This window comes from Rana temporaria, chromosome 5 (assembly GCF_905171775.1).
Source record: "Rana temporaria chromosome 5, aRanTem1.1, whole genome shotgun sequence".
Lineage (NCBI taxonomy): Eukaryota > Metazoa > Chordata > Amphibia > Anura > Ranidae > Rana > Rana temporaria.
The window spans coordinates 384,867,061-384,882,522 of record NC_053493.1 but is presented as its reverse complement, the minus strand read 5'-3'; the positions used below and the strand labels follow the sequence as shown (position 1 = coordinate 384,882,522).

At 43.4% G+C, this 15,462-nt stretch overlaps 1 protein-coding gene across 2 annotated transcripts in view; it reads left to right on the top strand.

The window, feature by feature from the left end:
* The window catches only part of EXT1 (exostosin glycosyltransferase 1), a 404,130-nt gene that overhangs the window by 329,471 nt on the left and 59,197 nt on the right, over nucleotides 1-15,462 (top strand). For both annotated transcript variants that reach the window (XM_040354883.1, XM_040354882.1), the window contains one exon: nucleotides 12,252-12,371. In XM_040354883.1, coding sequence (XP_040210817.1) covers nucleotides 12,252-12,371 — 120 coding nt within the window. The remainder of the gene's footprint in view (nucleotides 1-12,251; nucleotides 12,372-15,462) is intronic.

Here is a 15,462-nt window from a genome sequence, read left to right as displayed (position 1 = left end):
CACTTCCTGGCATAGATACCCGAGCCACTCGCGGGCAACTTCATGCTCCTCTCTCCCCCCCCCCTCGCCCGCTGTCTAAATGATAGATTGGCTTCGGGTGCCAACATTGCGGGCGCCCTGTACAGGTAAGTGTCCTTATTTTAAAAGTCAGCAGCTGCAGTATTTGTAGCTGCTGAGTCTTATAAAAATAAATAAATTTGGCGGACCTCTGCTTTAATACTGCAGCCCATTCAGAAAATGCACGCCATGGTATTGTGCTTGCAGTAGTTTGTTTAAAGTGGAACTTCGTCCAAAAGGGGAAATCCTGCTTGTTTAGAGAACAAAGTAATACAAAAAAAGTCATCATACTATGTGGTGCGGGGAACCGCATGTGATTTTGATCAGGAATCGCACCACATTCCCTGTTGCGAATCTTCAGCAGTGCGGATTTGAGCCATTATTCTGTATGGCTTAAATCACAAAATGTGCAGAACCTTTTTTGGGCCGCACCAGAACTGTGCGATCTGATTCTGCATATGAACAGATTTTATGAACAGATTTCAGGGTGTCGTTAATGTAACCTGCACACCTGCATCGATTCGCATGAACGGGGTGTGATCTGCACTGCGGTTTAATGAACCTGAAGGTAGGTGGGGGCAGACGGACACAAGTATGTTTACATTAGCCTGCCCACAGATCTACATGGAGCTTCAAAGCAGGTTTACCTGAAAAAGACGGGTGGATCTGAGCAGAAAGCCTGTGTAAAAGAGCCCTAAGGCTTTAAATCGGGGGTCCTTAAACTGTGGCCCTCCAGTTGTTCGGGAACTTCAACTTGCATCATGCCTAGTCATGTCTGTGAATGTAAGAGTTTTACAATGCCTCATGGGACTTGTAGTTCCGCAACAGCTGGAGGGCCGTAGTTTGAAGATCTCTGGTTTAATTAGAAACCCCCCCCTTTTTTTTTTTTTTTTCTTGCCAGGTTGCTTTACCTGACATGATATGCAGAGCAAAGCAGATGAATGATGCAGAGTAGCAACGTGACTTGGTATCTCTCTATTTCAGGTCTGCGTGATGTTTTCAATTCCTGTATCATAATGTCTATGCTAGAATAATGACAGTATTTATATAGCAACTCCCGGCTGTCATATTGACAGCTTTGAATTGCCAGCAGACCTTAAGAAGGTTGGAGGACAGGTGCAACAAAAAAAAAATCGGGGCATTTGTAGCACGCCCAAGATCCACAATTGGTTAAAGCGGTAATAAACCAATTTTTTTTTTTTTTTTTTAAACCTGCAAGGTAATGGTAGGTAAAGGTTATAATGTGCTAGTTTGCATTGCAACTAGAACCTTATGTGACATTTACCTTAACATTAAGCCCTCCAGCGATGCGCTGTCACCTTAGGGCTTCCATCTTCACCCGGTCTTCATTCCGGGTTCGCGTCTTCTGGCCATCTGATTGGTCACACCGTGATAACGTCACTCCTGCGCATACAAGCTGCTATTCACAGCCCAGGACTCTGAAGGAACGGCCTGGGTGGCTGTTCCTTCAGTGCGCATGCGCCAGTGATGTCACTGGCCCATTCACAAGTAAATATTTCCTATACGGTGCATGTTTAGGAGATATTTACTGTACTTATAGTCAAGCCGTATTTTAGGCTTGCCTATAGATGTCAACCATGGGAGTTTACTCCCACTTTAAAGTTATTCCGTTACTAAAACATAATAAAAAGCAAGCCTGTAATGGAAGATTAATAATGCTTACCAGTCCTGGCGACTCCTGACTTTTCCTCCTTGCAGAGCCACATCAACTGAAGCGTCTTTAACATCCAATACATCTGGGGTGGTGCCCAATTTCCCTGCTGCCCTTTGTGGTATCACCCAAAGGCTGCTCCGTCAGTACAGCTCTGTAGTCACATAATATATATAGAGGTTGTCGGGTGAAACCACAGCATGCAGCAGGGGAAGCAGACCTCCAACCCTGGAAGTTGTCGGGTGAAACCACAGCATGCAGCAGGGAAAGCAGACCTCCAACTCTGGAAGTTGTCGGGTGAAACCACAGCATGCAGCAGGGGAAGCAGACCTCCAACTCTGGAAGTTGTCGGGTGAAACCACAGCATGCAGCAGGGGAAGCAGACCTCCAACTCTGGAAGTTATGTGTTGAATGCTGAAGATCCTTCGATAAGTATAGTTCTGCCAGAGAAGATTAGAGAAGAGAGATTAGGGTCTAGATTAGATTAGGACTACATTTATCTTCTTTTACAAGTTGGCTGTTTTTTTTTTGTGTGTATGGAACAGAGTTGCATTTACTGTCGGGTAATTTTAATCAGAAAGATGGAGAAACCCAGGAGTGAAGTATTCTATACCTTTATGAAGTGGGTCTTGTTGCAGGGGCCTGCTGTAACCATAGCAACTGCTGCAAGACCTAGTCCTTCTGCCTGCATGAGGATTATTTCTGGCAATGATAACATTTGGCAGATAAATTTAGATAAAACTGTTGTGTGTGTGTATATACAGAGTGCGATCCTTAAAAAAACGCTGCACGTGAAGATGAAAAATAACTGCTGAAATCACACAAATTCAGCTCCCGTAGATCATGTCCCAGCAACAAGCCCCTCCCGTAGACATGAAAATCCAGCTAAAAACCTTTTCATTTTTGGATAGAGCCAGGGAGGATCGGAACCTTTCTCTGGTCATTGCTTTCTGTGGCACTGTCATTGAGATTTCCCCTCACCTTCTGTCCTGACATGGCCACACAGGAAGGGGATATCTCTCCAATGCAGGATGCAAGCATTATAATATGTACAGAAAGGGCCACTTGTAGTCTCCATCTGAAGTCCATGTGACTAGGTGACAATCCAGTAGCAGACAGGGACAAAGCATTGTCCGCCTGTAACAGTAAATGCCTGAACAAGGATCTTCATGGCAGATTTAGGCTGCATTCACACCTGAGCGTAGCGTTTTGCACCGCGAGAAAACGCGGCGGTTTTTACCACGCTTTGTAGCGGCAAAACGCAGCGTTTTTTACCGCGATTTTTTAAAGGTCTAGGGTCACCAATGTAAAACGCCCAAATTCGAGCGACAAAAAAGGGTCCAGAACTTGTTTGGGCTTCAGGCGTTCAGCCTCAGGCGTTTTGTAGTGGAGATGTGAACCATCTCCATAGAGAATAATGTATTTTTTCCGTCGCGCTTCAGGCGACAAAACGCTCAGGTGTGAATGCAGCCTAAAGCGGAACTAAACCCTCCTATTGTTTTAAGTCAAGGAAGCTGCCATCTTGTTCTCTGTTTGGTCTTCAACTGCCATGATGCTCTACGTGTGATCAGTTATCACACCAGACATTTGATGGTTTGACAGTTTGGTAGCACTAGCCGAAAATGTAGCTGTTTTTTAAACTGTTAAATCGATGGGTTTAGTTCCATTTTAAGGGCACATACACTATATTGTCAAAAGTATTAGGACGCCTGCCTTTACACGCACATGGACTTTAATGGCCTCCCAGTCTTAGTCCGTAGGGTTCAATATTTTGTTGGCCCACCCTTTGCAGCTATAACAGCTTCAACTCTTCTGGGAAGGCTGTCCACAAGGTTTAGGAGTGTGTCTATGGGAATGTTTGACTGTTCTTCCAGAATTGCATTTGTGAGGTCAGGCACTGATGTTGGACCAGAAGGCCTGGCTCGCAGTCTCCGCTCTGACAGATGTCATCAACCCTGTCCTCAGGGCCCACTAACAGGCCAGATTTTATGTATTACCTTGGGGAAATGCAGACTAGAATACTGCAATCAATGAGCAGCAAATGATATCACCTGTGATGTATTTCAATTATCTTGCAAACCTGGCCTGTTAGTGGGCACTGAGGACAGGGTTGATGACAACTGCTCTATGAGGTTGAGGCCAGGACTCTGTGCAGGCCAGTCAAGTTCCTCCACCCCAAACTTGCTCATCCATGTGTCCATGGACCTTGCCTTGTGCACTGGTCCAAATCATTTGGTGGAGGGGGGATTATGGTGTGGGGTTGTTTTTCAGGGGTTGGGCTTGGTTCCAGTGAAGGGAACTCTTACGGCCTCCGCTTTCATGCTCCCAACTTTGTGGGAACAGATTGGGGATGGCACCTTCCTGTTTCAACATGACTGCACACCAGTGCACAAACAAGGGCCATAAAGACACGGATGAGCGAGTTTGGGGTGGGGGAGCTTGACTGTCCTGCACCTCAACCTTTTTGACCTAGAACACTTTTGGGATGAATTAAAGCAGACACACTGAGCCAGGCCAGTCCAACATCAGTGCCTGACCTTACAAATGCACTTCTGGAAGAATAGTCAAATATTCCCATAGACCAGTGATGGTAAACCTCGGCATCCCAGATGTTTTGGAACTACATTTCCCATGATGCTCAACTACACTGCAGAGTGTATGAGCATCGTGGAAAATGTAGTTCCAAAACATCTGGGGTGCCAAAGTTCACCATCACTGCCACAAATAAATCTTGTGGACAGCCTTCTTAGAAGAGTTGAAGCTGTTATAGCTGCAAAGGGTGGGCCAACTCAATATTGAACCCTACGGACTAAGACTGGGATGCCATTTGAAGTTCATGTGCGTGTAAAGGCATGTGTCCCAATACTATTGGTAATATAGTGTACATCAGCCCGTGTTTGGGCTGGTGTCCTTGTAAAAAACAGAGTTATGCTTTAAACCTTGCAGCGTAGTCCTCATCTTATCTACGCAGCATTGAGTTGAGGGAAACGCCAAAGAAGGAATCAACGCAATTGCAATACATTTTTAATAATTACATGTCCAGCATAACTGCTCCTAAGAGAGTCTGACTGGATATTGGGGAGCTGTTGTTTCCTGACCCCTGCGCTCCTGTATTGTAGCACTTCATTTCTGTACAGCTGCTTCCATATTGAAGAGCTACTGTTCCGTAATTAACGCTGGTTTTTAAGGAGCTGGCAGCCAGCCCGAATATCTGCCCTGGGAAATGACTTTTTTTTTTTTTTTCTCCTTTAGTCACACGTTTTCATTTCCCATTCTAGAGGAGATGAGGAAGTTTTCAGTTTTTCCTCTGCAGCTCCGAGACCCAGCGTCTTTACAAGTGCCTAATTCCTTCCCTCTCCTTCTGTTTATTATTTTTCTTATGTCTAATGTTCTTATACGATTATTGCTTTGCCTAATTACTTTTGCGGGCAATTACCAATTTCTAATTATTTCTGCAGAATTTTTAGTAATGCAAATATTTTTGGGGGCGCCTTGAGACTAAGTATGCAATTTACAACAGTTGTTTTCACACATCCTTTTAACGATTTTACTATTAAAATGTATGCAGTGCCTCGTTAGAGCGATGAGTCATGATAAAAGATGCCCTGTCACCAACAAGGCTTGAAAAATCAAGTATTTTAAAAGATCAGTTGAAGCATTTTTCCTTTTCATAAACCATGCCTTGAAAGGTGCCTGAGTGCTTGCTAGCAAAGTTGACTTTTTCAGGAAGGTCAGTTCTCCAGCACAGTACTCTTCCTCCTTGTCCGTCATAGCTGTCTCCTCTTCTGGAAGTGTCTAATTGCTCTCTGTGCTGGTCTAGCCTCTTTTGCCACCCCTCTTCCTTCTACTTGACCTTTTATGTAGAAGCCAAAGCAGGAGAGAAGGAGCCTACTATAAAGTAGGGGTCTCCAAACTTTCTAAACAAAGGGGCAGTTTACTCAGTCCCTCAGCCGGACTGTGGTCATTGGGAGTACAAAATGCCAGAGCATTAGTGGGAGTGGAAAATCCTCCATCATTTGTGTCATTGGGAGGAATTGTGCCCCATCATTGATGTCATTGGTGGGAATTGTGCCCCACCATTCCTGTCATTGGGAGGAATTGTGCCCTTCATTGGTGTCTGTAAATAAAATAGTGCCCCAAGGGCCAGATAAAAGCAAGCAAATGGCTGCATCTGGCCCCCGGGCTACAGTTTGAAGACCACTGCTATAGAGTGTCACTGGATATCAACTCTGAGTCTACTGGGGCCATTGATATCACATCCAAGATGGTGGCACCTTGCAGCAGACTCAGACTTCTTGAATGTCTACCCAAGGGAGGAGGCTTTTATTATTAAATTGCATGCCTTAAATACATTAAATGCACATACATTGGCAAGAAGAAAGTAGTGAACCCCTTGGTATTGACTGTTTTTCTGCAGTAATTTGCCATAAAATGTGATCTGATCCTCCTCTAAGTCACAATAGACAAAGCTGATAACACACATACAATTCTAATTTCTCATATCTTTATTGAACTCACCCATTAAACATTCACAATATTAGATGAAAAGGTGAGTGAGCCCATAGACTAATTACTTCAAGGAACACTAATTGGAGTCAGTTGTTTGCGCACCTGGAATTCAATTAATGAAATGAGTTTTGAGGTGTGGTTTAGAGCTACTTTGATAAGACACTCAAACATTTTAGGATTGCTGTTCATAAGAAGAATCTGCTGATGTGAACCATGCCTCGCAAAAAGGTGCTCTCTGAAGACATACGCTCAAGAGTAGTTGATCTGCATAAGGCTGAAAAAGGGATACAAAGAAAATCTCAAAGTGCCTTGGTATCAGTCAGTCGACAGACATATTGTCTGTTAATGTAGACAATTTTATACTGTGGCTACTCTTACTAGAAGTGTGCCCCCTGCCAAGATGACTCTCGCGACACAACGCAGAATCTTCAATGAGGTAAAGAACAACCAAAGAGTAACAGCTAAAGGCTTCAAGGCATCACTGGAACTACTGGACCTACATGTCTACCATACGTAGGTCTTTGAAAAGGCAGTGTCCATGGCAGAACACCACTGAGATAGCCGCTGCTCTCCAAAAACACATTGTTGTGCGCTTGAAATTTGCCAAAGAGCACCTTGACAAACCACAGTGCTACTGGGAAAATGTTTTGTGGACCGATGAAGCAAAAGTTGACTTGTTCGGGAATAATACACAGCAATATGTATGGCGCAAAAAGGACACAGCTTACCAACATGAAAGCATCATCCCCATGATGAAATATGGTGGAGGAAACATCATGATTTGGATTTGCTTCACTGCCTCAGGACCTGGACCACTTGCCATCATAGAGGTGTTAAATTATTTCCCAAGTTTACCAAACTATCCTACTGGAAAAGGTCATCAGAGCCTTTTTATTTCACTCGCCCAAAAGGGTTTTTAAAAGCACATTGTGTCAGTAATATGAAGGCTGCAATTGCTGACCTCTTTAAAATGTTGGTTACATGTCCAACCAAATATTTAAAAAATTAAAATTTCTCTTATGGGAATAGTTTTCTTTATAGGCCTATCTATTAAAGAAGGCTTTTTTTCTGTTGGCGACCTAGTTACATATATTTTGTTGTAGAGCATTGCCCAGAGTCTTCCTCACTGTTGTACTTTATTATATGCGGACTGTGTACTCAGATAGTGGGCATAGGTTTGGGGTGGGGTCTCGGATACTAAGCTGCAGATTAGATGCTGTCCCAACACAAGAAAAGCGGGTAAAGTGATAATTGGCATGTGTTGATATTGCAACAGCTCATTTAAGTTTTTTTAGTTAAACTGGAATCTCGTTTTCTTTTGTGATCATGGGTTTATGTTCTAGATGATGGTGCTAAATGTAGCTGTATCCGCTAATGTGACAGTACCTCTATGGATAATTTGCATACCCAAGTAAGATAGGGCTGCTATTTGTCATGTTGTTTTAATAAAGTAAAACCTTGATATGCTTTATTATTGTAATAATAAAAGCATGCAATAATACAAAAGAAATTCAATTTTTTAATAATGGAACTGTATCCGACAGTTACATTATTAAATAGATGGCAGCACAGATAAACACTGCAGCCTGCACATCTACAGGCTGAAGCTTCTGTTTTTTTCCCCCCAGTGAATCCTCTGCATTTAAGTCATTATGTCATAGCTGACCCTGTGATCACATGATTGGTTCCTGATTGTTTTTGGGCACCCAATCTGTTGCATTTAACTGATACTGAGAGACAGCAGCTGCGCAAAGTGTAAGCTGGTAGCTCTAGAAAGAGAGGAGGTTTATTAATATATCCAACAGGGCATCCTGCTAAGGAATATTATTAATATACAGATCGCCGCCAGGAAGGGGTTCAAATTTAATCTATTTCTAAATCCGGTGCAAAATGCCACATCTCTTTCATGTTCTCATCGTTTGTAAAGCAGAGCTGCAGAGAACAATTTGACAATCATTTTTAAGCCATTTATTTTTACAATATTTTGTTGGCAGCATGTTGCAAACAGACTCTGCCTGAGGTGGGTTTTGGTTGCTAAGCATTAAATTGGGTTTAAGTAGCCTTTAACTGTATGCTACATTAGGATGGCTGCCCAGTATTTGGTTAATTAACAGCTGTTTCAAGCGATCTATTTAATATTTGTGGAATGTATTTATCCGCTTGTTTTGTTACGGATGGCTTATTTACATATTCACTAGTTAGACAACTCTTTTGTTGCAAGTTTTGTCATGTAATGTGCATTAAATTGAAACATGGATCATTTTTATATCCATGAGATTTGTCTAGCAACAAGCCTCGTAATAAAGCCGTCCAATTTAATGAAGGCGTTTCATCTGTGTATGCCAAAATACCGTATTTTTCAGGGGATTTTACAAGGTATTTGAAAATGTTGCCTCTGCCTAAGCAGATACATGTTTTAGTGTCCTTCCATGAGCCATTGTTCTAATGTAATGGAATAGATTTAAAATGAGGGAAAGCAGCTTGGTACTACATTTCTTGGAGCCTTAATACAGGTATTTGTAGAGGACCTCAATAGCACAAGCTGTGCCCAAAGTAACACTGCGCAATGCAGAGCAGGTCAAACGCAGCCTGTGAGCTGTCTTGGGGATTTCTTAAATAAAGTCAATTGGAGTTTGCTAACCTGCATTTAATATGTTTAAAATGATTGTCAAATGCTGGAAAACACCTATTGATAAAAGTCCTAAAGGTGGAATCGCACTCCTTGGGATGTGTTCAGTGGCCTTTTTTAACCTTTTCAACACAGAGGAACCCTTGAAATAAGGCAAGTCTCAGGGAACCCCCGTGTAAAACATTTTTGTATATCTGCAGCTCCTAATACATTACTGTGATGGTCAGTGGGAAGAATGCTCCTTACACTTGTGGTCATTGGGAAGAATCACCCCCTTAAAGATATCTAAAAAGATAAATGGTATCAAAGGGACTTAAAGAAGTAAACCCTGATGGGTTTTACTTCCTCTGTTTCTCTGCAAAGGTAAAGCATAATGGGCTACTATGCATCAGCACAATCTCCTTTAGAGACGGCACGATCGTTGTTTCTAAAGTGTACCGGCGCCTGTCTCTTTTGCAAATATCTCCTAAATCGTGGAGGTTTAGGAGATATTTCGAGCACCTACAGGTAAGCCGTAATCTAGGCGCTTACCTGTAGGTAAAAGTGGTTATAAAGGGTTTACAACCACTTTTTTTTTTTTTTTTTTAACAACAAGTTTTTATTTTTGTAAAACAAAAACAAAGAAAAATCATCAGGCAATGGTAATACATAGAGCAGTAATAACAGTAGCAGTGCCTATGTAAGATCTCGTACATATAACACAATGAGATGATTATCCATGCAAAAATACCTCATCAAGGAAACCGTAAACAAGTGGTTCAAAGCATAGGATTCTAATCGGAAGTCCGTTGGGTAGTAATACTTGAGAGTACCATGATCCCCGCTACATGGATTATGGGGAGTGGGAACTAGGCAAACAGTTGGGGGTAGAGGAGGTGAAGATGGGTTCCCATTCCATGGCAAAGGGGAAGACCCCCACTGCTGCACCAAGAAGCGCAAGACTGAGGGGGAGGGGTGGGAGGCGGGCGGGGGGAAGGACAGGCCACGCCACACGGTGCCCAACACAGGGAGAGTCATGGCCATAGCTGCACCCTAGAAGGTCCCCACATGGCTCCCACAGCAGTCAACCGCAATACTGAAGAAGGAAAACCAGGCACTCCTGACACTCCACCCTCCTAAGCCAATACCAGTTGCTCCTCATGAACCCATGCTGCCCAGACCTTATCAAACTACCCCGGGCAGTTACGACCCAGATAGGTGAGTTTGTACAGAGGAAGGGCCGCATTAATTAAAGCTTTCCACTGCTGTACTTGGGGGTGGAGGGGGATACTCCTTCTACCATAGCAAGATTGCCTTCCTAGCATAAAAGGCTGCATAGAAAATAAAGAGTTTCTTGGATTGAGTACAATTCAGTGCTTCAACTATCCCCAAAAGCAATAGAAAAGGGTCACAGGGCAGACTTAACTTACTGACAGATCTAATGACGGTCACCACCCCCTGCCAGAAAGTTTGTATCACAGAACAGGACCAGACAACATGAAAAAATGATCCCTCCTCCTCACCACCCCGGGGGCAGATGGGACTTTGTTGCGGATATATTTTAGCCAGGCGCTGGGGGGAGAAATAAGCTCTATGTAGAAATTTGAGCTGAGTAAACCGGTCCCTGGCAGAAACCACCAGGGAGAGGTACTGCTGAATACCTTCCTCCCAGTCCTCATCAGCCAGCGTCGGAATATCCGCCTGCCAAACTGAAAACAGCTGAGTGACTTTGGAGGTGTCCAAACCCACCAAAAGAGTGTTTACAACCACTTTAACTGAGAGGCAGAAATTGCTCATTGCTCAAGGAGCCCCCAACAACCTCTCAAGGAGCCCTGGTGAAGAAACCCTGGTGTAGACCAAAGCGCCCGTCTGTCCCTGATTTCAAAGGACTGTACCTCATTCGGAGCAAAGTCCCTCTTTACTCATGTGTCCCTCATTTTCGTCTCATCTATATAGTTGTATATAAAATGCACTACGTATGCATCAAAAAATGTTTTTACAATGCTTTTTATCCGATTTCTAAATGGTTGCATTTGTAATAGTAGGGGTAAAAAAAACACTTGGGGGATTTAAGCAATCATTTGTTTTGTACAATTCCCCTTAAAGGGGGGGGGGGGCGTGGCAGGGTGTGTGTCTTATACCTACATACTTTTGCTTATAGGTGTTCCTCATTCCCATATCAGAAAGTTGGGAGGTGTGGTGTAGACCAGGGGTCTCCAAACTTTCTAAACACAGGGCCAGTTTACTGTCCTTCAGACTTTAGAGGGGCCAGATTGTGGTCTGCGGGAATAGAACATTTTCCTGGCTTCAGTGGGAGTAAACGGTGCCCCATCTTTGGTATTGGGGGAGGAAGAACGCCCTATTATTGGTGTCGGTGACGAGCATTATGCCCCATTTTTTGTCAGCGGGCAGAATAGTGTATCGTATCAATGGGATGAATAGTGCCCCAAGGGCCGGGTAAAGGCATCCAAAGGGCTGTATCCCGACAAAGTACATTCAGCTTTGCTAAACGTGGTTTGAATCTCGGCCGGTTCCTGCTGAGATTCGTACAGTCTATGGCTGGTTTTAGGCCTAGTTTTTTTTTTTTTTTATGGCTGGCTTTAGGCCTAGTTCCTTATTTATTAATACCCATAACAAGTCATAGTACATTAGAGACATGAAGGAGCCTACAAAGTATCTAAAGGGTTAGTGAAGGCAAAAGCACTTCTTTCTTCAGATGTTTGGTTTAGAAGACCAATTTCATTAGCTAAGTCTTCATAAATTAATCCAATAACGAGAGAGTCGTTGTGTGACCTAAACCATTGTTTAGCCTTTGTATTGTCACTTTTTATGGATAGAATTACCAGCCTAATATTTTTAGTTTTGCGCCCCATTTTTGCCATCCAGGTGGAATCTCTCTTTGCTGAGATCTAAACCTAAAATGCCTCATTTGTGTGTAACAATTAATAAGCCGATCAATATGGCTGCCACCACCGTGTAGGGAAGTAGAACGTCGCCTGAGGGCCTTGTAATAGATGAATCTCTCCTCTGTATTATCAGTGTTTCTTTCATGACCCCAGTGACCTTTATTTCATCCATCTAAGGGAGAATGTTTTTTTCAATTTTCATTGTGGCAAGAAGAATTATTCAACAGCAAGACCCGCCGAGGTGACCCTTGTTGTCAAATTGCTTTGGTTCAATAAAGTTTTCTACTCAAGTGCAATTTACTTGTAACTCACACTTTTATTTATTTCATTTTCTCCCCCCACCTCTCCCTTGCTTTTAGGAGCATAAACAAAAGGCAGAAAAACAATATTCTTCGGGAAGGCACTTGAGAGGCCCAGCTCCGTACTCCCAGCAGTGTATTAATTTGATCAGGTTACAGTGTTGTGTGCTGCAGTTGATTGTTCTGTCCTTGTTTTACAGATTCCTTCTACAATCAGGTCTATCCATCACGATAGGATCCTTGCACTTAGACAGCAGACACAGTTTTTGTGGGAAGCTTATTTTTCCTCTGTTGAGAAGATTGTATTGACAACACTAGAGGTGAGTAACCAAACGCTCGACCTGTTCACTGTAATTTTCTTCAGTCTCCTAATTAACCTGTAATATTTATTTAACCGCTTGCTAACCAGTCGCCATCATTATACCGCAGCAGGTTGGCATGGTGGGTCAAACCGCCGTAGGTTTTCGTCTGCCGCTTTAAGAGCTATAGGGGGCACACTGCGTCGATGTACACGTGGCCGGCGACCACAATGTCTGCCGGCGACCCACGATCGCTCCTCAGAAGGCCAGAAGGGGGATCTGTTAATGTAAACAGACAGATCCCCATTTCATCAGGGAAGTAGAGAGAGCTCTGCTGTTCCTAGTGATCAGGAACAGCAATCTCTCTCTACTCCCAGTCAGTACACTCCCCCCACAGAAACACCTGAAGCAAAACTAACAAAAGGAACACTTAACCCCTTGATCGCCCCTAGTATTAACTCCCTTCCCTGCCAGGGACATTTATACAGTAATCGGTGGCTATTTTAAGCTCTGATCGCTGTATAAATGTCAATGGCTCTGGAAAAGTGTCTGATCTGTCCACCGCAATGTCACAGTCCCGCTACAAATCGCTGATGACCTACATTACTAGTAAAAAAAAAAAAAATTATAATAAAAATGTCATAAATGTTGTAGACGCTATAACTTTTACACAAACCAATCAATATACACTTGCGTCGTAGACATCGGTGCATGTCTTTTGCAAATATCTCCTAAACCGCCTAGGTTTAGGAGATATTTCTTGCACCTACAAGTAAGCCTTATTCTAGGCTTACATGTAGGTAAAAGTGGTCTGTAAGGGTTTACAACCACTTTAATGAAGGTACAACATTTAGCAACGTGGTTGATTAAAACCGGCACATCTATAAGTATGCAGGCATCGGGGGTAAAGCTGTCCTCATAGACAGTCCTCCACACCGCCATTGATCTCGCCCCTTCCACGCTGCATTCCATGAGCGCTTCAAGACTCGCTTTTAGATCTTTCTACTGCAGGATAGTCTTCCCGGTCAAGATTGCAGATCGACAGCGGTAAGAGTCGGCAGTGTGGAGGACGGTCTATGTGGACAGCTTGTGTCCATATGCTATGTAACCATATTGCTACTCTTCTCTTTTATACGCTGTAGCACCTGCTGGATTTTGCTTCTAATCCCCTTGAGGAGGCTTCCATTTGGGAAAATTTGCTCTGATATACGAGTGCTTTGGATTACAAGCATGTTTCCGGAACGAATTATGCTTGCAATCCAAGGTTTTACTGTATATGTTAGGACATATTTTAGAGGGGGAAACTTTGTGCCTTGCTTATACAAATCCTTTAATTTGCCCCCGCTGCATTACATATGGCCATGCAAGTGCCTCTCGCTAGCACTGAATTGTAATGTTGGATGTGTAGAAAATGGTTAAAGCTTTCTGAAAAGTCTGTATTTTCTTAAAATCTGCAAATAAAAAAAAAAAAAGGAAGAGAAACTAGGGGACCATGTATCATGGTAGTATTTAAACAAAATCACAACATTTTAAAATAAAGACAGCCTAGAGGTGAATTAATCACATCTGTCAGTTTACTTGTCAATTGTGTAGGCAACCTGAAATAGTGCTTATGTGGGTTATATATGTCCCCAGGTAGACCTAGAGGATGTTGGTCACACATGAAGGAGAAATACAACAGCCTAGTAGACACAATACATTCACTAGGGAGGAATTCTTATTGTGTATTATATAATTAGAGGTGTTCGCTTACAAATCAGATTGTCTTTGCATCAAAAGTGGCACTGGAAGGGTGTGTGTGTGTGTGTGTGTGTGTGTGTGTGTGTGTGTGTGTATGTATATATATATATATATATATATATATATATATATATATATATATATAATCACAGTATCTCACAAAAGTGAGTACACCCCTCACATTTTTGTAAATGTTTTATTATATCTTTTCATATGACAACACTGAAGAAATGACACTTTGCTACAATGTAAAGTAAGTGTAGGGCTGAAATGATTAATCGATAATGAAAATTGTCAACGATTTTCATTATCGATTAGTTGATCTAACAGCACGCACCTTCCTCCCTGCCTGTCAGTCCCGCCTCTGTCCGAGTGTTACAATCCCCTGTATACTTTTCTCATGGCGGCGCTTATTTTTCCGGGCATGTCCGCCTCTCTCCTCTCTGCCAACGTCAGCGGGGTATTCAAATCCCCACCCACTTTGCTGCCTCGAGGGAAGAGAGAGAAATGAGAAAATCAGCCGGTCACGTAAGCGCCGAGCTGCGATATAATAAGGTGGCGGCTTACTTTTTAAAATACAGTAAGTGAGTGAATTTGGCAAAACATTCATTTTGGTATTTCTGGGGGGACAAGTGCACCATCATAAGTATTTCTGGGGGATTAGTGCCCCATCATTGTTTTTCCGGGGGGGGGGGATAGTGCTCCATCATTGGTGTTCCTGGGGGGGATTGTGCCCCATTGTTGGTGTTCCGGGGGGGGGGGGGAATCGTGCCCCAACATTAGTGTTCCTGGGAAGAATAGTGCCCCATCAATAGTGGTCCTGGGAGGAATAGTGCCCAATCATTGGTGGTCCTGGGAGGAATAGTGCCCTGTCATTGGGTTTCCTGGAAGTGGGAAAATTAGTGCCCCGTCATTGGTGTTCCTGGGGGCGAATAGTGCCCCATCATTGGTGTTCCTGGGGGGGGGGGGGATAGTGCCCCATCATTTGTTTTCCTGGGGGGAATAGTGTCCCATAATTTGTGTCAGTTTGAGGAATACACAGACCTCTCCCTCCCACTCCCGTCCAGTTCCTCCAGCCTGCTTTGGTCTGGTCCCTTGCCCCAGCCCACTCTTCTCCCTTTTCTCCCTTGCCTACAGTCAAGCATGGTGGTGGGAGTGTCATGGTCTGGAGCTGCATGACTGCAGCCGAGCATGATCCCCTCCCTTCAGAGACTGGTATTCCAACATAACCCCAAACATACCTCCAAGACTTGCTAAAGAAGCTGGGGGTAAAGGTGATGGACTGGCCAAGCATGTCTCCAGACCTAAACCATTTTGAGCATCTCTGGAGCATCCTCAAATGGAAGGTGAAGGAGTGCAAGGTCTTTAACAT